Below are 25,084 nucleotides of genomic sequence, written 5' to 3' on the forward strand. Positions count from 1 at the left end.
AAACCAAGTCTAAACCAGGACTAAGCCAAGGTCTAAACCAAGTCTAAACCAGGTCTAAACCAAGTCTAAACAGGACTAAACCAGGTCTAAACCAGGACTATGCCAAGTCTAAACCAGGTCTAAACCAAGTCTAAACCAGGACTAAACCAAGTCTAAACCAGTCTAAACCAGGACTAAACCAAGTCTAAACCAGGACTAAACCAAGTCTAAACCAGGTCTAAACCAGGACTAAACCAAGTCTAAACCAGGACTAAAACCAGGTCTAAACCAAGTCTAAACCAGGACTAAACCAAGTCTAAACCAGGACTATGCCAAGTCTAAACCAGGTCTAAACCAGGACTAAAACCAGGTCTAAACCAAGTCTAAACCAGTGCTAAACCAAGACAAAAAACAGGTCTAAACCAGGACTAAAAACAGGTCTAAACCAAGTCTAAACCAGTGCTAAACCAAGACAAAAAACAGGTCTAAACCAGGACTAAACCAAGACTAAAAAACAGGTCTAAACCAAGTCTAAACCAGGACTAAGCCAAATCTAAACCAGGACTAAACCAGGTCTAAAACCAGGTCTAAACCAAGTCTAAACCAGGACTAAACCAAGTCTAAACCAGGACTAACCAAGTCTAAAACCAGGTCTAAACCAAGTCTAAACCAGGACTAAACCAGCCAAGTCTAAACCAAGTCTAAACCAGGTCTAAACCAGGACTAAAACCAAGTCTAAACCAGGACTAAACCAAGTCTAAACCAGGACTAAACCAGGTCTAAACCAGGACTAAACCAGGTCTAAACCAAGTCTAAACCAGGTCTAAACCAGGACTAAACCAAGTCTAAACCAGGACTAAACCAAGTCTAAACCAGGACTAAACCAAGTCTAAACCAGGACTAAGCCAAGTCTAAACCAAGTCTAAACCAGGACTAAAACCAGGTCTAAACCAAGTCTAAACCAGGTCTAAACCAAGTCTAAACCAGGACTAAAACCAGGTCTAAACCAAGTCTAAACCAAGACAAAAAACAGGTCTAAACCAAGTCTAAACCAGGACTAAGCCAAGTCTAAACCAGGACTAAAACCAGGTTTAAACCTAGTCTAAACAAGGACTAAACCACAACTAAATCAGGACTAAACTAGAACTAAACCAGGACTAAACCATGTCACGCCTCCTACGCCTCCAGTCCGTGAAAATATTGCTGTCGCAACTTAATAATTCCCATGTGTCGGAATGGCGGAATGTTGAAAAAAATACGCTGCTTCTCTGACAATTAGACATTCATGTCGGAATGGCAGCATGTAACCCCCTTTATTCTTGAGTAACCCTTTAGTCTGTCTATATCTTCAAAGCTGAAAACGCTCTGTTCCACCTTATGATGTCATGAAGTTGTAGTTTTCAAGTGAACAGCTAATTTCCAACTTCAGTTCAGCAGACATCGGCAGTTCCAGGGCTGAAATGATCCAAATGATTCCAGTGAAGATGTGTGGAGTTTAAAAACACCGTGGCACACCTGTATCACCACACGATGACATCACAAGGTGGAACAGAGCGACAGTTGGAACAGTTTGAGAGAAGAACTCAAGCCTAAATGTGCAGGGTTTGTGTGTTAAACATGTAAATGAAACAAAACACAACTCCAGGTCTGTTTGTGATAAGGAAAATACCTTCATCTAGACCCTTTGATTTGAATTGAATAAAATAAAAAAATGTATGAACCACTGCTGTCCTCGAACATTCACAATATACAAGACTGTTACACAAAACCATTTTCAAACAATTTTCAAAAATCAGCAGATTTGCTCGGCCGACGTTGGCCTGAGGATGTGGTTATCAAGTCTGAAAAGGCGTACGAGAGGGAACTATGTCAACTGTCAACATATCCTCCATAACACCTCTTTCAACACGACACTGGGCAAGCAAGACAAAGTTTTCATCATGTTGCTTTTAAAGACATTTCTAATCACAGGTAAGGTTTTATTTATTCACTTTTTTTTTAAACCATTTCAGACTAGGAAGAATTCAAAACAGCTCAATTCTATGTGTTTATTTAGGTCTTGTCTTCACATCCACATGTTTTCTATTAAGTGGAAGTTTCGTGGAACACAATGTCGGCGATCACATCACCCTGACCTGCTCCATTTCTGAAAAATCCGACATCATGTATTGGTTTAGGCAGAATGTCGGGCACGTCCCTACGCTTATATCTACTCTTTATTCGTTCGACAAAAGGGGGATGTTTTACGGTGAATTCGCCAACAATGAGAGGTTCGGTTTGACTCCTGACAACCGCCTGAACATTTCGAAGTTGCAAGTTACCGACACGGCCACGTACTACTGCGCCTCGAGCCAACTGTACAAGCTCACCTTCTCGGAGGGGACCAGTGTAGTTGTGAGAGGAACTGATTCGTACATCGAAGCAGAGATTCATCAGTCTCCAAGTGAGGGCACAGAACCGGGGAAATCTGTGGTTTTAAACTGCAGCGTTCAGACTGAGAGTTGCGAAGGACGACACAGGGTTCACTGGTTCAAGCAGTTTGAGGAATCGGTTGCGGGGTTGCTTTACAGCCACGGAGGAAGCGGCGATCAGTGTGAGAACAAAACGGACAGTCCAACCAACTCCTGTGTCTACAGCCTCCCCGTTCACAACGCGAGCTCAGAGCAGACTGGGACCTACTACTGCGCTGTGGCCGCCTGTGGACACCTGCTCTTTGGGAAGGGAACCAAACTGAACGGTAAGCAAATACACACATTTTGAAATACGGATTTATACTGTGTTAGGACTAAAGAGGAAATACGCAACATTTAAAGCAAGAGCAAAAACAGGGCCTGAATGAAGACACAAGCATTTTTATTTTTCTGTGTATGTGAGCAAAATCTGTCCAGTTCAGACATACAGTATAAGCAGTTCTTAAAAGGTCAAAATTAGACTGCTGTGTTCTGTTTGCATCTAAGTATAAATAATTTTACTCTCCAAGAATCAGGAAGTTATTCATTAGGATGCTAGTTGTTGTTAGCTTTACTGTGGTGGTGACTCTGCTCTGAAAGTTGTAAAAAGTTCTTATAAACTCATGCCGGTGAATAATCACTACGAATGGAATCCATGAGGTAAGTGGTTTAACTTTGGACTGTACAAACTGTTTAAAATTAACTATGAGGAGCAACTTTTTTCACACACTTTGAACCCAGCAAAAACTCTTAGTTCAGATGTTTTTCGTTGGTCTGAAGGCTTCAATCACACACTGAAATAAATAAATCAATAAATAAATAAAGCGGATCCAGACCTCAAAAAAGAGATAGTCTCAGTCGGCTTGACTCAGCACCAAATGCTAAACTCTGGTGTGAATGCGAACTCAGGTCCAAGACCATAGACAGTAGGTACAAACAAACTATTCGAAATGCATCATGGGATGGCCTCAATTTCCACAGTCCCGAATTGAGCATGCACCCCGGCCCTGCCCCCCCCGGTCCGGCGCCGTCCGTACCCCACAGAGGGAGGTCCGTGTGGTCTGCACGTAGTCCACATGTGCACCTGTACGAGTGAGCTACAAGCTGACCGTTTTACTGGCGTGTTACAGCACTAAGCCAATGATGTTCATTATGTCTTCTTATATACTTTAACTTCTTAGTTCTTTTTAAAGACAATGCAGTAAAGTGTATTTACCTTGTTGACATGTTTCGGCTGCTAGCTGCAAGCCATCTTCAGAACTGTCAACAAGGTAAATACACTTTACTGCATTGTCTTTAAAAAGAACCTAAGAAGTTAATGTTACAGGCACTGTTTGGAAAAAGCATGTACCAGGTATTTAATTAAATATTTAAAAAAATCTTTCTGTGTAAATGTTGAAAGTTACAATGTGGACACCTGCAGCTTATAGACAAGTGCGGCCTATGTATGTACAGATTTTTATTTATTTATTTTAATTTTTTTTTCTTTCAAAATTGAGTTGATGCAGCTTATATTCAGGTGCGCTCAATAGTCCGGAAATTATAGAAGTTAAATTTAAAGTGCTGACACAGAGATGATGTTAACAGCTGTTTTACACCATATCTGTACTGGAGCATAACAGTTTTTACATAATAAAAGTAAATTGGGTAAATTAACATTTTCTTCTTGACGAGTTTTTGTCACACTTAAATGTCTGAGTTAGTATTTCTATTTTTGTGATCTAACTTTTTTGTTTTGTTTTGTTCATGTAGTTTTAACAGAATCGGCCCAGGTCACCGTCCTGAGTGCTGCGCTGACGTTCACTTCTGTTGTGGTTGTTCTTCTGGCTCTTCTTATCTGCATCTTAAACAAGAGGAAGAGCACAGGTTTGTTCTTGATGTTTTTAATGTGTTCAAATGAAATCTGGAGATTGTGTTAAGACACTGTTTTCTTTCCAGAGTCGTACATCGTTTCCACCTCTTACAAAACCATATCAGAGGTAGGTTTGCTTTCTATGGCACTATGTTCATTCAATCACAAAAATGTTTTACTTTTTTACCATGTTATAACATTATTCCCTCATGTAAATGTGCCTGAATTGTTTAAAGTGTCATCCATGCATTTTTGAGTCATGTCTCCCAGGGCCTGTGTGAATCCTCCCCCACAGTTAGAACACTCCTGTCCAAGGCTCCAGCACTGCTATTTTATATAAATATACAAAAACAAGACACAAATCAATACAATACAACTTCACAAACCTGATGAATGTGCAGCAGTTTCATCAGCAGCGTGCTCCCTGATTGTGTTGTGATAGTGCTCTGAAGAGGGAGTGACTTAGCATGGGGAGCAAGAAGAGGAGGGACTCAGAGCATAAAAAAACTCCATTAAAATGATTATAATACGTTGTTTGCGGTGCGGCACAACAGTAGTAGTTCCTCTTGGGTCAGACTGTATCTTGCTGAACATCATCCAGATCATCCAGAATAAAGCTGCAGTGTCTCTACATGATGATAATTTGTGCTTTTGTGCTTTTATTCCACTAGACGATCAAAAAAGGAGATGTTCTTTACTATGTGGCCATGGAGCAGAGGAAGAGTCAGAGGTCCAGAAGACACAGGGACGACACCTGGAGTGAATGTGTCTATTTCAACGTCCAGTAGAGAAGAAAGAGTACAGAGTGACCTGGGGCCTCGTGGAGGGGCTCATGGCTCCGCTTTAAGCCCTGTGCTTAAGAATCACTGCAGGTTTAATCTTGATGTTTACTTTAAAATGAAATGTTATGTATAAATCATGTTTTATTAACTGTTAATCATGACATATTGGAGTTCCCTCACCATTATTTAGCTCAGAGTTGTATTCTGATTGACCCGTGCATGTTTGACTAATCCTGCATTGTCCCCTATTTGAGGCTTGTGTGCTCCAAAGATTTCAGTTTTCATCTGCCCTTTACCCCCACTGCTCTGAATTTATCTGCAGTTAAAATAAATCAGACTTTGAATTTGAAAAATCACAGACTAAAAATATAGATCAGACCATTCAGATCAGACCAGGGATTTTAGGTTTAAACACACTGGATTTCATGTAAGGCTCATTCTGCTTTCTGATTGGATAATCATCTTGAGAACCAAAACTCCAAATCATAACAGAGAAATGGAACATCATGCCCCTGTTCTTGTAATTAAGAATAAATTCTCATTACATTTGTTATCAGTATTGTTTGATTTGAACATGTGTACCTTGTATCTGGGGACAGAGACAGCTCAGGTTATGGTATTAAAAGTCTTTAAAATCTTGCATACCGTTTGTTTAAAGTCATTTTAACCATCTCCAAATACAAAATAAATAATGAGCATTTCAAGTTACACATCAACAAAAGCATCACCACACACAACCAAACAGTGTGAACAGAGCAAGCAGGAAGCCCGAAAAATCCCCTCCTGTCTATAATGACAGCGTCTGTAGCGTGCAAACTGTCCGGCGGTGAGCTTGGTGTCAGCCGCTTTCTCTTGGTCTGAGGTGAGATGTGCGAATGACGGTAAAACTGTTTCCACTGGTGGAAAATAAACACAGGAAGTACCGGCCTGCAAACGTCAAGACCACTATCAACGCTCTCGTCGCAAAATAAACTGTCTATCTCTACCTCTAACTCCATCATGATTTGAAATTCAAGATCAGATTCTGTTGCAAATGACGGTGCATTGGTGAAATGTTGAAATGTTGCATGCATCGAAAAGTTATTTGTTGTGCCGTTGTTGTGGACGGTGTTATTGTGAGAGGACCAGTTAGCTTTGTGGTTTCAACAGGATGTCTCCAAAAAGAAGACGGGGGCTAGATGATTATCTCGACTGTATCAAGGTATGAGACGCGACAGGAGGATGAAAAGCACATTCAGTTTGCACTAAACAATATATCACAATAAAATCGAAAAGCCAGTTATTTAGTTAATTGAAAGTTCACAGTAAACAACAAAATAACTTTTTTTATGGACAGAAAAAAGTTAATTCAGTAGTTAGTTTGTATACATCTACAAGCATGTTCTGAATTATATTTTAGTCTTCAGTCAAATGTTACTGATCCTTGGACAGAAATTCTACTTTTTAAACATAAATTGCAAATGTAATGGTTATTGCAATACTTGTCAGAGCAAAATAAAGTGCACAATCTTAAATTACAGGTTTTATTATACTAAAAATACAATGAAAAACATACATTCTTACCATAAGTAGGATCACCTCTCCACAGATCTGACCTGTAAGTTGGCCTAGTGGATTCACATGCATGGAGATAGATGAGTTTGATGTCGTTCCGTGAAACATTCCAGTTCCACCAGAAAAGTTACACAGAGTGCTATTAATTTAACTTTGTTTTTTTTTTTTTTTACTTATTGTTGCTTTTTCTCTATAAGGTTTGGACCAGTTTGAGTTCATCAACCAGCCACATTTAAAGGTTCCATATTCTGATCTATGTTCTAATGTTTCCTCATCACAAACAGACCTGGAGCTGTGTGTTTTGTTTCATGTTTAACACACAAACCTGCATTTTTAGGCTCAGCTCTTCTCTCAAAAGGAAAACACTCCATTCCACTTTGTGATGTCATGTGGCAAAACACCTCCACTAGAATTATTTGGATGATTTCAACCCTGGAATTGTCAATCTCTACTGACCTCAAACCCGGATTATCCACATGGCCCGTGGCACCAACCATTCACAATCAGTGGGGGGGCACCACAGGATACAAACTTTTAAAATATTTTTCATAAATTTGTATGTTATTCACTTGAAAATGTTAAATGGCCATACATAACTCATCATTAACACTAATTTCATAACACCTACTTGATACACATTTTGAATTGAGACATTTGATTATCCTTACATGTACTTTTGTACTAACTTTTTTTTTTTTTTTTTTCTGGGGACCCATATTTTAAAAGTCACAAACCTTCATGACCCAAGTTAATAGACATTATTCCTAAATCACAAAATAAAGGTGTGACCATGATTGAACATTAATGAGGATGTTTTATTGTTGACTGACTGATCGTGTCTCTGAACAATTTGTATTACTCAAGTTTGAAACTATGAAAAACAGTAATCAGTTTTTCTCACAGAGAATAGGTTAGGCAAGGCGGTGCTGCGGAAAAAATAAGGAGCTGGGAGTTGGGCGCATAGATTCCATGTGTAGTTAATTATACAAAAGTTCAAGGTCAAAACAATCAAGAGTGCAAGTCATGTGAAGAAGTACATGCATGCTGCTGAGTGTTGCATTCAGGCCACACAAACCACAGGTCGGGTTGTGCTTTCATTCTTCTACCGTTGCTTGGCAAAGTCATAACATGCAAATTGAAAGTGTGGGGGGGTTTTTAGGTTATGTCAGATAGTGCAAGTTATGTTCTAATTACCCACAAATCATTTCCGAATGCATAGATTTCGTGACGCAGTATGTCTGTGATGCTACCTGTAACGAACGGCCTGTTCGTTACGTAATAATTACACATGCACTTTCATTCACTTTGCACTTTATATATTGCACAGTATAGCACGCAGCACTTATAAGATACGCTAATTTGCACATATTAACATATTAAGAATTGCACACATTTGTATTGTTTTAAATAGATATATTTATTGAGAACATTTTCGGGTGTCACGTGGGCCGGTCGGACGGGCACTTCCGGGTTTGGCGGCCGCCGGTCTGCGGAGATACACCGAAAGTTACAATTGGATAGTGTGCAATATATGTGCCGTGTTTTAAATGAGTTGTGTCTTGTGTGTGTTTGCGTGTGTGCCATGTGGGTATTTTAGAGTGTGAGAGTGGGATGTGCGTGCATGTTTGGTATTTGTTAGTGCTTTTACTTACCCGTGTCTTCTGTCCAGGTGTCTGGCGAAAAGATTCCCCGGGGAACCAGACACCTTTTAAGAGTTCCGGGCCAACTCATCACGGCGGACATCGGGGGGGGGATAGCACTCGTTTTTAATTGGGATATTCACGTTGGGTTTTATTAGGAATTAGTTTTAGGGTTTTATTATTTTTGTATTTGGGTTTTATATAGTTTATTTGGCTATGGGTATTTTATTGGAGGATTTTAACTTAGTTTTATACAGCTAATGTTATTTTACACCCCTTGGAGTTTTAATGGTTTTATCCAGTGGTATATAAGGCACCTAATCAGACCATTCGATGTTCTGCTGCTGGAGAGACCTGCTGCTCCATATCCTCCCTGCACTTTTTTGCACCGCACTTTGTTTTTGCACTGGCACTTTGGGAATTTTGGAAAAAGAAATTAAAAATTTTGTGGACCACGCTAAACCTGCCTCCATCATCTGTTCTCGGTTTCTCACTGCAATCCAGCCGCTCTACCCGTCCTGGTCACACTACCTAATGTGGTTTTGCAGTACGGCATTAAGAACATCAAAATAGCAGTGCATTTCATCTTTTGACTTGTTGAGTCTTCACGCAAAACAATGTCGTAACACCAAGTTCTACCCGAGTAAACACTTTCTGAGACAGTAACTACAGAGAAACTATCACACCCTAGTTGTTACAGTAAGGCGTGTCTGTTATTGGTCAAGTCAACTGAAATACTCTGTGATGTTTTGCGTGATCGTTCAAGCTCCTAACTCCTTAGACATTCCTCTTACACTGGCGGCATCAACAAGGGACCTGGTTACACAATTCCGATGTCTGGTCTTGAGTTAGTGTCACTTTATGTGTATGTAGAGTGACATCGCTAACGCAGTATCCAACTAAAACAGATGTCGTAGGATCTGAGCATGCAAGTATCCCTTTCTGTCCCATCTGGAGTATGTAACCCACGTTACGTAACACCACGTCCGGTGGCACCCTTACTGTGGCGGGATAACCCTCTTTAAGTTCCGGCGCCACACACACACACACACACACACACACACCCTTCCTGCTCCTCTCCTCCGGGGCTACAGCGCTGTGGCTAAACGTTTGGAAAAGGACGCCTCACCATGGATCTGATAAAGATTTACCGTCACCGCTACACTCTTCTTTCCTTCCCCTCAGAACACATCTCAAAGGTGAGTGACAAAACTACCTCTCCTGAAAGATCTCTGCAATTTGTCCCAACCTGTCAACACCCACGTAGTCAGCTAAGCTAACGCCCACCACTCCCACAAACAAACGCCGTCAGCGCGGCAAACAAATTGACTTTTTAGTTTAATTCCCGCTTTATTTTACTTTTCACTCAACCCGAATGCTTCACCAACGCCATTCGCATTGAACGGACAAATTTTTAATTGATTACCCCAAACATTAATAGAATGTTAGCTTATTTTTCTGCACGAGCCCAAGCGGCAATGATCATTTTGAAAGCAACCGGTTGCGCAACAGCACGACATTGAATTGATCATGAATCCTATTGATATTGATTTATTTGTTTAAAGGTGCACCATATTTTTGTAGTATTATTTTAGTTTATTAGTATTATTAATTATTAGACAAATGATAGCCAGATGTTTATTTTTGTGAGTTTTGAATTTATGTGTGATTGAATTTTCATTTCCTTTAGTAATGGTTTATTACTCCAGCTAAGGCTAATTTAAGTTAATGTGGCAAGGTAGCTGAACATGTAGTCTCTGCCATGTGACACAGATGTCACATGGCAGAGACTACAAAGGTCAGAGGGGAACTAGGTGACTTCCTCTTCCTGAGCAGGCCTAACAAACGGCTATTTCTGGGTTTTAACAGTCCAGATGAGAGAGGCTCAGTGCTGGTTGCCGTTTTTGAGTTTTGCTTGTTAATTCATTACAGCTCTGCAGTGGGTGTGGGCTGGAGGTAGCTGGGTGTGGAGGGGGCTCACATAGAGGGTGACCTTATTTATAGTTATTGGTGATGGTGGCACTTGTAAATGGGTGTTTTCAGTTGTGGTAATGGTTTTCTTTGTATTAATCTTGTTTGTTTCCTCACATTATAGCATGTCTCCTTCACCCCAGCTTTAGGGTGGAGCCGCACCCCTGCAGTAGTATCCTCACTTGTTAAAAGCACCTTTTAATATTTTTTTGTAAATAAATGCTGCCGTATGGCTGTAAGACCCATACACTGACTGGCTTGCTTTGTTATTAAAGCTACCTTTGAATTGCAGGTGTTACATACATTTATTTCATGGCTAATTTTTGTTTTACTGACCCTGTTCCAGGTCAGGTTTTTTCCCCACACTGGATCATTCTCTTGCACATCAACACCACTACACTGGATGGCGAGCTACAGAACTTTAATGAACTATATCACCCTCTACCCCTGCCTATTAACTGGACGCTTGACTTGGAAAGACATTTACTGGTTTTGTCATTTTTTTGTGTGTGTTATTTTATTTCTGTTAAATCATACCTATATATACATATCAATAATAATAATAATATAATATAAATAAGTTTCTATTATTCATACCCTTATATATTTATACTCTGAATTTATATAATTAATATATACCTTTGAACTAATTTTGTGTTCTGTTTTATTCACACACCTTCACTCCTGCTGGACCTTCTTCTGATTGCACAGATCGCTGCCATATCCTAGCCCTAGTCCGTTACAAGTACAATTATTTTCATGGCTTTTATCTGGGATGTTGTACTTTTTGGTCAACACCCAGAACTCAGGACATCAGATGTGATTAGATAAGGAGGTAAATAGAACGTTTTCCATAAAGAACAAAAAAGTGGCTGTTTGCTGCAGGTGTTCCTCAGAGCCAGTTAAGGTTGAAAAATGTTGGCTTTGGCCATTCAAATAAAGGCCTTTTAACTATATTTTTGATTGTGCGATTTTTTTACTTTTTCTACTTGTTTCGGAGTGCCTGGAATCCGTTGTGTTTGAGAACGTTTTCCATGTTTGAGGCAAATTCAAATGAAATACTGTATTTTTCGGACTAAGACACATCGGATTATAACGTGCAATATCAGCAATGTTGAATTCTTTCGTCTATTTTCCATACATAAGGCGCATCGGATTATAAAGAGCATTAAGCCAAACGAACAGACTACACTTGATCCTTTAGCCCAGGCATCCACGATCCATCGGCAGATCGTGGCGTTTTTTTTATTTTTTTATTTCCTACAAGGACGACTCAAATATGCATTGAGTAATAATGTGTTTAATGCAGCTTTGCCACATTTGTTTACATTTTAAATAAACAAAACTTAATCTCATTTGCATAAATGCTCATTTGCATAAACTATAAACGCTGAAAAAACAGCTCGCTCCTTGTCGGCTTCTGTCAGACTTACTCCATGAGGATCCTGACTACAGTAGCTGTAATGCTCCGACAATCCATCAAGCGGTGCGGCTTCGTAGCTTACCAAAGTCATACTAAAACATTTTGACAGGTTTTTGAGCGCCGTGTACCACATAAAATCAGTTCGAAGTCAGTAAGCACAACCAGAATTAATACATAAGGGGAACTGTTTTTGAGAAATTAAGGCGCACTGTTTTTGAGAAATTTAAATGATTTTAAGTGTGCCTTATAGTCCTGAAAAATACAGTAACTGTGCCGCTACGCTCTTACTCCTTTTCATCTGCAACTGGACTTAAGGTGTTTTTTTTTTTTGCTTGTTTTCTATAAATATTACGATAGATCTAATGCCTGTGTATTTTTACACAGAGGGATCTGGTTCCCACGCCCGCCATCGTGCCAGTGCCATGCATGTAAAACAAAGGAGCTCACTGGTCACTCATCATTTACAGTAGAACCAAATTTTACAGAAGCCTAGAGGGGTCACAACAAACGCAAATGCCGCAACAAGAACTACAACGTGAAACGAATAATGATAAAACAATACATTACTTTTACTCACGTTTCCAACTTGTCCGTTCCTTTACTTTTCACATTGTAGTTCTTCTTCTTCACTTGTCGCTTGATCGGTCCGTCGGAAAATAGAGTCCCGCGGTCACTTCTGTTGTGGCTTTTTAATGTGTTGTGGCTTTTTAATGTGTTGCGGCATTTGTGTTTGTGTTGTGGCATTTGTATTTGTTGCGGCGTTTGCATTAAAATAGAGTCCCACGGTCATTTCCGTTGTGGCTCTTTTTTTTTTTGGTGTGTTGTGGCTTTTTGTTGTGTTGTCGCATTTGTATTTGTTGCACCGTTTGCATTTGTTGTGACCCTCTCGGCTTCTGCAGAAATCTTCAAGGTGACTCAGATGTTTTTTTTTTCTGTTCTTGTTTTGTCATAAGCAGCCATATTTGCTTTGATATGGACTATGTGTCTCCCTAATTGGCTAATCCACCTGTCCGTCACGTCCAACTAAACTCGGGGACCAGACTCACATCTCCGTAAACTTTCGGAGAAGTGGATATTGTGGATCCTAGGCAAACATATCTAAATAAACCCCATGAAATATGAACGTCAAAGTGTCCAAAAGTACATACAACACAGAACTTTTAAATAATGGCTTTCAGAAGTAGTCACGAGGTATCTGGAACTACAAAAACCCTGGTATCACTTCATCATCTCATATTCAAATGAGGATGTGTGCAGAGTTAGGACACACTTTGTGAAATCTGATTGGCTGAGCTCACACAGTCAGCCCTTCTAAGAACACTCAATGGATTCAACTTTGATGCACTTAGCTCTGCAACTACAGGCACAATGTCACCTTGTAACTTTGCTCAGACTCTTATGTGCCTCAGCCTTGGCATTTGGGGTAAGTAAACAACTATTTTTATTCTTCTTGGCTAGGAAAACAAAATTTGCTAAATAATTTTTGACATTTCTCTCCAGGACCATTTCCAGCTTTATCCCATGTTACTCTGAGTGGTCGTGTTGGACAAAGTGTGACATTAAACTGCAACTGTCAGGACAGCAGTATTGTGATGTGCTACTGGTACAAGCAAGTTTTTGGAGAAATACCAGTGAGAATTACTTCTTACAACAAGTATGAGTCTAAAGGAGAACTTATGAATACTAAAGTGTATACTAAAGTGTTTATTAAAGCCAATTCTCAAGTCGATACTAAATTCAAGAATCGGTTTAGACTTAATAATACGGACAATTACAACAACTTAGAGATTAAGAGTTTGATAGTTTCTGACGCAGCCACCTACTTCTGCATGAGTAGTAATTTGTACAAGCTCGATTTTTTGGAAGTTGTTACCGTGGATGTAGACGGTGCTGGATTTCATTTTGCAACTTCAGACTATGAATTGACAGGGGAGAATTCCAGTGTTCAACGAGTCTCTGAGTTGAGTTGTATCTTCAACAACGGAATATGTGAAGAAAAACACCAAGTCTACTGGTTTAATAATTTGTATGAGTCTGCAAAAGGGATTCTTTACAGTCATGGAGGCAGCAGTGATCAGTGTGAGGGGAGGATGGACAGTTCAACAAAGTCCTGTGTCTACGACCTTCCTGTACGCAGTGACAGCGCAGACAGTAATTTGGAAAAATGTGCTGTGGCCTCATGCGGGAAACTGCTCTTTGGGACTAAAAGCAAATCGGACTCTGAAGGTAAATACTATGATGTATGTGTACTGGGTTGGTTCTCGTTCTGGTTTAGTCCCAGTTCTAAATCCAGTTCAGTACAAATGTCCATTACACCATTTGAATCCAATGGCGATTCATGGGTAATTCCTTCCAGTTCTTCTACACACTGTACATCCGTAGATATTTTAGGGTTGTCCATACTGATGTAGCTGAGGAACCCAAACCCTGACCTGGAGTTGTGTTTTGTTTCATTCACACTAGTTCTTCACTCAGAGTCTGTTTACATGAGAACACTTGTGGGTAAAATCGACCAAATATTTTATCGGAAGTCCCTTTCATTGTTAGACGGTGACGAAACCACCCTCCAGAGTGGAAAAGTTGAATAGGCTCTACTGTAGTGTTTCCGTCTACACTGCCCAAGACGCAAAACTCTGATCAGATCTGCTCAGGTCACATACATTTACGTCACATACATATATAGTACACAGAAACAACCATGTGGGATCATTTCCATGTGTCGGACCTTCAAGCTGTTCTGGCAGCTCTAATAAACTTACAGGAGGCTCCCAACAAATGTACAAAATATAAAGAGATACTATTAGTGAACAGAGAAGGATCTGTACGGAAGCCGAGAGGGGTGACAACAAATGCAAACAACAAATACAAATGCGACAACACAAACACAAATGTTGCAACACATCAAAAAGCCACAACAGAAGTGACCGCTGGACTCTATTTTCTGACGGACCGATCAAGCGGCAAGTGAAGCACGTGAAACGAATAATGATAAAACAATAAATTACTTTTACTTGCGGTTCCAACTTCTCCGTTCCTTTACTTTTCACATTGTAGTAATTCTTCTTCACTTGCCGCTTGTTTGGTCCGTCAAAGCAATAACCTCTCCATGGAGACAAGCAGGCTTTTAATTACTCATAAAAACCTCAATTTTGTTATTCTTGTATTAACTGCGATGTTTATTTTCTTATTTCAGACAAGTCCACGCCCTCAGTACTGGTACAAGTCTTGAGTGGAGCTTTGGTGGGGACTTTAATCCTGTGTGTGTTACTTTCACTGGTGATTTACAACATCAAGAAGAAATGTGAGTAACATTGAGATCAACACATTTTAAAAGAGACGTATTATGCTTTTTCTTTTGAGTATTTAGTATTAAACTATAACATACATCTACATTTTGATCATTGTAAACCAGGACGTTTCTCTAAACAGCTTAATAATCGAAACAAGTCCACTGACGTCTCGTTCAAAACTGCAGGAGTGACAGGCCCACCTCTTCATGGACACTTTACAGCATGAACACAGTGGATTTTCAGTTATTTATGCATATTGTTGAAAAATGTGTGACATTTTAGAACCCTACATGTATTTTTCTGTTTTTCATAATACCAAGTAAATAGAGGTTAGTGGGCGGGAATGGGAAAGAAAAAAAAATGCACTAATGAAAATAAAACAGGTACCAAAAAAAAAAAAAAAAAATTTTTATTTTTTTACTTAAATTTAAATTTTTTATTCTTATTTTTTTTCAGCACAACCTACAGTGACCACAGAGGTAGGACATCTGTTTTTTGATTTACTTTTTTTTGTGTAATGTGATTTTATTTTTAATAGTGCTGCCAATCGATTAAAATATTTAATCCCGATTCATCTCATGAAAGGCATAGTTTACTCGTGATTAATCTGAAATTAATTGCACATTTTTGTCCCTTTAATCATCATTTTAATACTCTTATTAACATAGAAAAGTGGATAGGCTTTGTGCAAATGTTTTGTTTTGTTTTTTTTGTTTGTTTTAATTGCAAACCATAACAGTTGTCAGTGAGACAACTTTGTGTTTGATGTTCCACTTTCATGAAGTGCTCTGACAGTGTGAGCAGAGTGCCCTTCCTCTGTCTTCAGAACAGTCAAAGCAAATGAACTTCCCATGGTTCACCGTCACACATGCACAACCGAACCATCATCACACAGCACTGTTTGTTTACATGTCGTGCAGCAAAGCTAACGCTTGTAAAATGAAATAAAGAAAATAAGTCCAGCAGCAGAAATATCTACTAAATAGTGAGACCGCACTGCTCCGTGAGTTCATGGATATAGTAATAACAGCTCGGAGCAGTGATGACTGCTGGAGGAGAGGTCCTGCAAAACTTCTGTCTCAGTCACAGTCCTTATCAAAGATAAGTGTGGATTCACCGTAGGTTTTGGCACGTTCTTTATTTTGATTCTTTATTGTGTTTTTCTCATATATACAGTATAACGAATTACATCAGCGCATACAGGGCTTGTATAGTAAAGTCGTGTGTGTGTGTGTGTGTGTGTGTGTGTGTGTGTGTGTGCGCGCGCAAGAGCCACTGTGCCGTGCTTTGGTCCACCTCCTCTAACCAGGACTTCTCTGTGTTTCATATAAATAGTTTCGCTTCTGATTTACAGTCAGATCCTGTAGTTTTTCTAACGTCACTAGCCTTGGCCAGAGCTGATGAAATAAACTAGTTCACTAGGTCACAAAAAACATTAAACTCGTGCAAAAAAATTAACGCTGTTAAAATTGTTTTGCATTAACTCGTTAATAATGCAATGTTTTTGACAGCACTCATTTTTAAATGTAAGTTTTATTTTTGTTTATCATTTGGTCAGAATGAAGAGGACATCCACTACGCGGCCTTAAAGCATCAGAGCTCCAGCAGACCGAGAAGTCACACCGACAGCACCAACACTGAATGTGTTTACTCTGGGGTTCGACTGTAGAAAGTGACATTACATGTGTTTAGTTACTGTGTATATTAACATTGTATGACAGAATATTATCCTCTGATTTACTGACAATTGTGAACTAAATCTTTATCTTCTGTACAATTCTGTGATTTTAAATGTGTGAATGTATAAATGGTTTTTAAAAAAGAATAAGCTTGAGTGGTACTTGTGCAAAATGTAGTCAAAAATACATCTGAGCTCTCCCTCCTGTCTCCTGTTTCTCCATGGACACTGCTGCAGGACACAGAGGAGGGACACTTTTGTCCTCAGGACTGCTGCTTGTTACGTTACATTGACACTTTTCTATTATTATTATATTTTACTGCTCTATGTATTTAAAGTGATTGGGTGATTTTTATTTGATCTGACTGAGTCACTCTTTACCTTGTAAAAATAAAAGTCATTTTTTGAAACATGAACAGAAGCCTACATTTTACACAGTGTTTTCTTCAGGGCTCAAGTGGAAATACAGCATGTAATGAAAATATGTAATTGTGTTTTTAGTTCTTGTTCTTTTTTATGAAAAATATAAACAAAACAAACCACCACCAGATGAGTGGGTGTCGTCCATAAACTCTCAGTCATGTGTACTGACTCTGGTCCATCTGTGATGCATCTGCAGGTGAACTCGAACATGTTGATCTGACAGTTTGTCCTGGAGCCGAGCAGGAGGATGGTGATGAGCAGATTAACTGTGTGATCTTCACACTCGACTGTGTTGGCAGAATAATAGTTTTGAGCTCTTCTGTGGAAACCCTCTGTAGTCTGTATATTTTTACACTATTCCAACCACACACTTTGTTTCGTTCTTTCTCACCAGCAGAGCATTATGCATGTTGTGGCATACCAATATTTTGGGCACTAGTGTGAAGATCCTTTCTAGTCTATGTATTTTTAAATCTTAACCACACACTTTGTTTCAGTCTTTCTCACCTTTTTTTTTTTTTTTTTTTTCAAAATTATTTATTTGGCAACAAAGCAACCAATCAGGTGTAGTTACGTTAATGCTTTAGTCAAATCAGATGCCCCAGTTCTGGACTTTAAATTGTGTCAGCTCCTCACCTCAGATCACAACTGTCTGTCAAGAGCCGTCATGAGTCCTGTCTTTATGGTTTTGCTTCTGAGCCTGCTCTGGTCTCAGGGTAAGTTAGAACATCATCACTTTACCTTTAACATCATTACATCAGATTTATGTTGATTACTGTCCATACAATGAGCATATGTTTTTTTGTTTTTTTTCTTTTCAGCTGAGACACAGTCTCAACCTGAGGCTCATTTCATGTAAACTGTAAAGTCAACAGTGGATCGAGAACTCTGGTCTGGTACAAACAGGACACCAGCAGGAAACTACAACTGTTAATATCAACAGTTACCAGTAAAAACAAAAATATCAACCCTGGAGATCGTTACTCTCTGCAGTCTTCTGGTAGCTCTTTGATAGTATCACATGTGACCTGGGAGGATGCCGGCACGTACTACTGTGGAGTCATGAATGATAATGACATCAGCTTTGAACCAGGGACTGAGGTGGTGGTGGAGGAAGAGTCCAGACCTCCTCCTTCACTCCTGTCTGTGCTCCAGAGTCCAGACTATATCAGCGTCCAGCCAGGAGACTCTGTGACTCTCAGCTGTTCAATTAACACCAGACACTGTACGAAAGACCACATCAGTGTCCAGTGGAAGACAAAGACCTCAGCTTCAGAAATAATTTCAAGGAACGTTGGTACTGAAAATCACATCTGTGAGAATCAGATCAATACTTCATGTGTTCATAATGTGACTTTGAAGCTCAGTTCTGCTGAAGATGAGACGTACGTGTGTGGTGACGGCCTGTGGACACACAATGTCAGGAACTGAGACCAGGATCCATCTATACAGTAAGAAATAAGTAAACATTTACTTCAGTTTTAGTAACATTGTTATATTCAGAGTACGTCAAGTCAGATATTCTGTCAGAGAGGTTTGATTTCTTCATGTATCTTTTTGCACATTTTAGAGCAGAGTCTCTAACTGAGAGACCAGGGTTCGAGTCTGTACCCAGATGCCAACCCATACAGACCTGGACCTATAGTTCACAAATTATTAAATTACTTTTCATTTTGACAGGGTGATCCAATTTTAAGCTTTTCTCTAAAGGCCGCTACACACTACAGGAGAATTTGCCTGATTTTGGCTGCGATTTGCCTCTATAAGACTACGCACACTTCCCCACAGTGAAGGAACAGGTTCAGGGACAGAGAGATGTGTCCTCTTTTGTTCATTTTTTATTAATTTATTTTTGATAAGCTGATTGAAAACTTCAGCAAAGGTTTTGATAGCTTCAGCTTTGGACAGCAGCTCAACATGTTCATACAAAAACATTTCTCACCACCGATGTCAGAGGGTTCTCAAAGGAAGTCACACAACACTTTAAGTGGGCAAATGCTCGGCCTCTCCAGATGGAACTGGTTGATCTCCAAGTAGATGTGGCCCTGAAAGAGCAGTTTGGAAGAACTGAACCTGACACTTTCTGGCTCCAAATGGTCTCTGAGACAGCTTTCCCAAATCTGAGGAAAGCAGCTGTTTACACCTTGACCATGTTTGGCTCCACATCCAGCGATGAAGAAGCTTTCTCCACAGTGAACATATAATAAAACAAAATATTGTTCCAGACTCACCAATGAGCACCTGCACATGTGTATGAGAATGGCCCTGACACCTTTCTAGCCCAAATTGAAAATCCTGGTAGGGTAAACTAAAGCTCAGTACTCACACCAAACAACAGAACGTGTGGAAGTGGAATATAAGGGGGAAAGAAGAGAAACTGTAAAAATTGTTAAGATGTTTTGAAATATCTGTTGAAAAATGAGTTGAGACTGTTAAGTGGAGATGTGAAAAGTAAAGAAAAAGCTTTCTACTGAAATCTGCTGCTATTTTTATTTATTTATTTGTTTTCTTTCTGAAATTAAGCACTTTTAGCCATTTTATTTTCTCTAATTCATTTTAACTGCAGCCTTATACTTCACGTAGGCCTACTGTGTGTTTGAGTGCTAATACATTTTGTTGAAATGTTTTTAACTTGTATTTTAAGTCTATTGTTCATATGTTCAGACAATGATAAAACTCGGCTCCTTCTGTATCACAATCATAAAGCAGATTAGACATGATGATGAACCGGACCTCTGCTTGAGGAGATGTTCTCTAACAGGACCTCCTCAAATTTTAGTTGAGATTTAAAGATTTAAAGATACATTGCACAACTTTTTCTGGTGGAGGCTCCATCCCCTGCTTTCTTCATGGAGATGTTATTGCTTTGTCTAGAATATCCCATGGTAGAGATTAAATTTATCTCAAGGGAAACAACTATAGGCTACATTATAGGTCAGATCTGTGAAGAGGCGCCCTATTCACAGAAAGTATTTTTGAGCAATAGAAACACCCGTAATGAATAAATGCTAGATAGATGTGTTTAATGTCATACTGTGAAACATTATAGGAAAAGCAATAACATTTCCATGGAGACAAGCAGGTGATGGACCCTCCACCACAAAAGTAGCGCAGTGCACCTTTAAAGTCTCACTGCAGTTGGTTAGAAAACATGCTCTGAGTCAGGAATGATATAAACTTCTGCATTAACCAACGTTTTCCGTACTGTTAATGTTATAATGTTTTCTTTGATAGAATCGTCTGACGTGCCTACTCCAAGTCCCACAGTCATAGCTCTGGTCGGGTTGAACGTTACTATCGCAGTGTCCAGGCTTGTGCTAGTGGGAGTGGTGTGAAGAAACCACCAAAAACAAGGTATGAACTGAGTAGTTGTTCCTTTTTCACAGTAAGTACAGAATTAGACTATTAAATGTATTCTTTTTATTGTCAGAGCTACGCACGGAGAGCCATCGTGGATCTCAGCCGGACATTCAGGTCAAAATTATTTATATATTTACTCTTATTTGCATGTATAAACTTTTTACGCTACTGTTTTTAGGCGGAAGATGGAGTCATTTATGCAAGTGTGAACATAGTACCCAGGAAAGCAACATCCAGACACTGTTGAGGAGAAGGCACTGTACTCTCAAGTGAAGATTTAATCAAAAAGACAAAACTGTCCTGTGAAACAAACAATGATTAAGTAATCTACATGTCCTGGTAGAATTCAAACGTAGTGTAGTTTGACTGTTCTTACCTGTTGTGTACATGAAGCTGAATGCTCCAGAATGCACTGCCTTGAGATTGTTTGCTGTTTGACTTGCTTTTTTTTTACAGAAATGTGTTTACAATAAAACATTGATATGGGTGTATATTATAATCAAATTCTAATATACTTTACATTTACTTTACTTTTTTCTTCCCAAGTACCCCCTAGTATGTGTGCATGTACCTGTACCTCTATACAGATCTGAGTCTTTTAAAGATATAGTTTATCGTTCATTGTTTTCAGTTATTTAGAATAAAGGTAAAGGTAGAAAAGGATTGATATACCATATTTTTCAGACTATACAGCGCACTGGATTATAAGGTGCAATATCAATAATGTTAAATTCTCTCTGTTTTCATACATAAGCCACATTGAGCGAAACAAAACAGTCAGATAAGTCAAACTTTATTCAACTCATTCACAATAACTGTGACAATAAGAACCTGACACAATTTAAAAAAAAATAATAATAATAAAGTAAATAAATAAATAATGTCTCTGTTGTCAGCAGGCAACCTCTAATACATATTTGATATGATCTCGAGGGACAAATATAATTATATCTTGGGCCAAATTTGGCCCCCGGGCCTGAGTTTAACATGTCTGCTATAGAGACTTCACACTCTTTCAGTCCACGTCTATTATAAAGTCAGTGGGCACAATCAGCATTCTTCCCTCACCACACGTCCTGCATGACATCTGCTGTCATGTACACTCAGTTTACACTGTGTGCACTATTAATAAGCATGTGGGCATTTTGACCATATCATGAGTTTTATGCATATTCTCCAACTTCAAGCTGTACAAACTTCAATTCTTACTGGATTTAAGCAAATCCAGTGATGTGCATTTGTGATGTGTTCAGAGTTCAGAGACATGGCCAAGGTGAGGAAGGCTGGAACCTGCTCAACAAGAAACATAAGACTAGGCCAAGGAATATCTGATAACAGATTTTTCTAAAGTTTTATGGACTGATGAGATGAGAGTGACTCTTGACGGAGCAGATGGATGGGCCCGTGGCTGGATCAGGATTGGGCACAAAGCTTCGACTCAGAGGTCAGCAGGGTGGAGGTAGGGTACTGGTCAGTTGTTGTTACTTCCTGTAGGCGTGGTCAGTTGTTGTTACTTCCTGTAGGCGTGGTCAGTTGTTGTTACTTCCTGTAGGCGTGGTCAGTTGTTGTTACTTCCTGTAGGCGTGGTCGTGAATGGAGGAACGCTCATGGATCTATTAAAATAAGTGGATACAGTGTTGCTGCTTGTAGCTGCCTCCAGTTGACGTAGTGACACTCACTGGAACTACAGCAGAAAAAATCCCACGGGCCGAGACAAGATTTTTCTCATATAATATAATCACAAACCGCTCGTGTTCGTCTGACAGGTCACCTACAGCTTTCAAAAATATCAGATTTTGTGGCGATTTTTACCTATTTTTAGATAATAAACTTTTTTCTCGCTCAGAATCCTTCAGTTGTCTTTAAAAAAATGCTTTATATTCGTTAGCTTCGGCTTCACTCTGCTCCTCTCGCTCTCATTGGTCAAAGCAATCACGTGATACACGAACCCGTGGGAGAAAAGAGCACTAGTGCACATGCTCGGTCGGCCCACAGCCACCGGAAGTACCTAGCCATGTTAGGCTAATCTGGGATCATGCGCCATTGAGCTCAGTCCATTGACTTGAATGGGCGGCCATTTTGGAACCTGGGGGCTTGGGAACGCTCCGTCAGCACGGTTCATGTTGTCCGTTCACTGTCGTCCCTGATCCAGCGTTAAAACTTGTTGTTTTCTGATGCCAATGACCCGAGCCCCGTCCCAATCTTGAATGTGCTTATTTCTTTTACAGTGTCTGATATGGTGGATTTGAGGTTTTCCTGCTCTGCTTTGTCTTTTTGTGTTTTGGTGACTCTTCCTGATGTTTATGATGTTTTTCACGTTCCTTTTGGTGTTCCTTTTTTCGGATGTGAAATGCCCGGCCCGTTTCCCCTGTGTAGGATTTAGTGCATGATTTGATCATGCTCATACACATTAGTTTGCTTTCTGTGTGGTAATTTGTTCTATAAACCTTTTGTGGCCAGCCTCACACTATAATTATTTTTGGAACTAGTGTAATAAACCTCCATTTGTATTTTCACAGTGTTTCAACCATACACTTAGTTTCAGTCTCTCTCACTTGGAGCCCCATGGCCAGAGGTGTTGCAAATAACACCAATATGTGTCGTTCTTTTGTAAAGTCTGTCTCGTCTTTGAAGTTTAAGTCTTGAAGAATTTTCTGGTTTTTATTGCAAAGGTTTTTATTTTCATTTTGTTTTTGTTGAAAGAACTTTTGGTTACTTTTAGGTAAATGTTTCGTCTATGCTCTTATGCTGTGGTTAGTGACGTAACAAACCAACCAATCAGGTGCATTTATGTGAAAGCTGTTGTCCAATCACACGGCGCTGCTCTGCACCTTAAACAGCATCTGCCTCTCACTTCAGATCATAACCATCCATCGAGAGCCATCATGATTTACATCTTTATGTTTCTGCCCGTGAGCCTGCTCTGGTGTCAGGGTAAGTCAGAACATCACTTCATTACCTCTTATACTGAACATACAATTCAAATATGGTTTCATTTCAGCTGAGGCACAGTCTCAACCTGAAGTCCTCCAAACAACAACTATAGGAGCCACAGTACATGTCACCTGTGAAGTCATAAGTGGAAAGAGAACTGTGGTCTGGTACAAACAGGACACCAGGAGACTGCAACTGTTAGTATCGTCCGTTACCAGTAAAAATAAAAATATCTACACTGGAGATCGCTGCACTGTGGAGACTTCTCAAACTAGTAGCTCCTTGAGAATATCAAATGTGACCTTGGCAGGACGCCGGCACGTACTACTGTGGAGTCATGAACGATAATGACATCGACTTTGAACCAGGGACTAAGGTGGTGGTGGTGGAGGAAGAGTCCAGACCTTCTTCACTTCTGCCGTCTGTGCTCCAGAGTCCAGACGACATCAGAGTGCAGCCAGGAGACTCTGTGACTCTCAGCTGTTCATTTAACACCAGCAGGTGTCCACCAATCCACACCACGTTCAGTTGGGGGAAAATAGGTTCTGCTTCATATGTAGTTTCAAGGCATGTTGGTGAAGAGAATATGACGTGTGAGAATCAGGTCAGTACCTTGTGCGTTCATAATCTGACCCTGACAGACGTGAGTTCTGCTGAAGAGGGGACCTACGTGTGTGTGGTGACTGCCTGTGGAAACACACTGCTGGGAGCTGGGACCAGGATCCATCTGAACAGTAAGAACTAAGACAACATTTAAGTACCTATGACAGTTTAACCTATTCATTTGACTAAAACACAGTGCAGATCATTAGATTTAAGATTTGTGCAAAAACATTCACACTTGTTTTCCCAGTTTGCCCAATTATACTGTTTACATGGTGATTGGTTGCTGGTTTAGCAGATCAGAGATTAGATCTGTGTGGTTTGGAGCATTTTTCTGTTTGTATTAACTCTAATTCTCATATGATCTACATATGAGTGCAAGAATTCAAGATTATTATTGTTATAAGAAATCACTATGATCATTCACACCTTTAGTTTAAATATGTTTCAAATGACTGGAACTTTATTTGTAAGAATGGTGCACAAAACAAAAACAAAAAAACGTGTTGCATTCTGCTTACACTTCAGTTACAGGAAACAAACCTGAGCCATATTCAGAGTGTTAAAAAAAAAAAAAAAGATAGGCTGACTGCAAAATTTCCACTATCAGATATCTCTTGATGGGTGTTCTTATCCAATCAGAAAGCTCCTCTTTTCACCTTCATATAGTCTCCACTGACGTCGGACAGTCACAGTCTTCGTCGTTCACCAACAGACACGATGATGATTCTGAAGATTTTAACAAGATTTTCTATATTTTAAAACAGAATAAGCATAGTTTTTATCTTCTCAGGTGGGACTTGGGGGAGTATCATTCAACCGAGGATTCATAAAGTGAAATTTGGAGAAGAGGTTGAAATTATGTGCCTCATTAATGAAAAATTGGAAACCAGCGTGTGGTACAAACTGAGCAACAACAGGACACTGCAGCAGCTCATGTTGAGCTACAGTACAGTCTCTGAAAAGTTTAGAAGTCGTTACTCTGTTAAGTCATCCGGTTTTTCCAGTACTTTGACGATATTGAATGCAGAGTGGGGCGATGCTGGTACATACTACTGTGGAGTTTTGATCCAGAAAGATGTGGAGTTTGGATCAGGAACAGTTGTGGTGGTTGAAGGAGAGTCAAAGCTCATGCAGTCTGTGCT

At 39.6% G+C, this 25,084-nt stretch overlaps 2 protein-coding genes across 2 annotated transcripts; both read left to right on the forward strand.

Annotated features, from left to right (window-relative positions):
• The first annotated feature begins 1,860 nt into the window (after positions 1-1,860).
• LOC110168899 (uncharacterized) lies at positions 1,861-5,702 on the forward strand. The gene is made up of 5 exons (XM_055156625.1): positions 1,861-1,950; positions 2,036-2,716; positions 4,182-4,295; positions 4,368-4,408; positions 4,953-5,702. The coding sequence occupies exons 1-5, from the start codon at positions 1,920-1,922 to the stop codon at positions 5,067-5,069; spliced, it is 984 nt and encodes a 327-aa protein (XP_055012600.1). The 5' UTR covers positions 1,861-1,919; the 3' UTR covers positions 5,070-5,702.
• Positions 5,703-12,954: 7,252 nt separating this feature from the next.
• LOC110168846 (uncharacterized) lies at positions 12,955-16,610 on the forward strand. The gene is made up of 5 exons (XM_055156224.1): positions 12,955-13,074; positions 13,152-13,877; positions 14,845-14,952; positions 15,398-15,420; positions 16,500-16,610. The coding sequence occupies exons 1-5, from the start codon at positions 13,020-13,022 to the stop codon at positions 16,608-16,610; spliced, it is 1,023 nt and encodes a 340-aa protein (XP_055012199.1). The 5' UTR covers positions 12,955-13,019.
• Positions 16,611-25,084: the final 8,474 nt, after the last annotated feature.

Source organism: Boleophthalmus pectinirostris, unplaced genomic scaffold (assembly GCF_026225935.1).
Source record: "Boleophthalmus pectinirostris isolate CB_2022bp ecotype Guang Dong unplaced genomic scaffold, ASM2622593v1 HiC_scaffold_20, whole genome shotgun sequence".
NCBI lineage: Eukaryota > Metazoa > Chordata > Actinopteri > Gobiiformes > Gobiidae > Boleophthalmus > Boleophthalmus pectinirostris.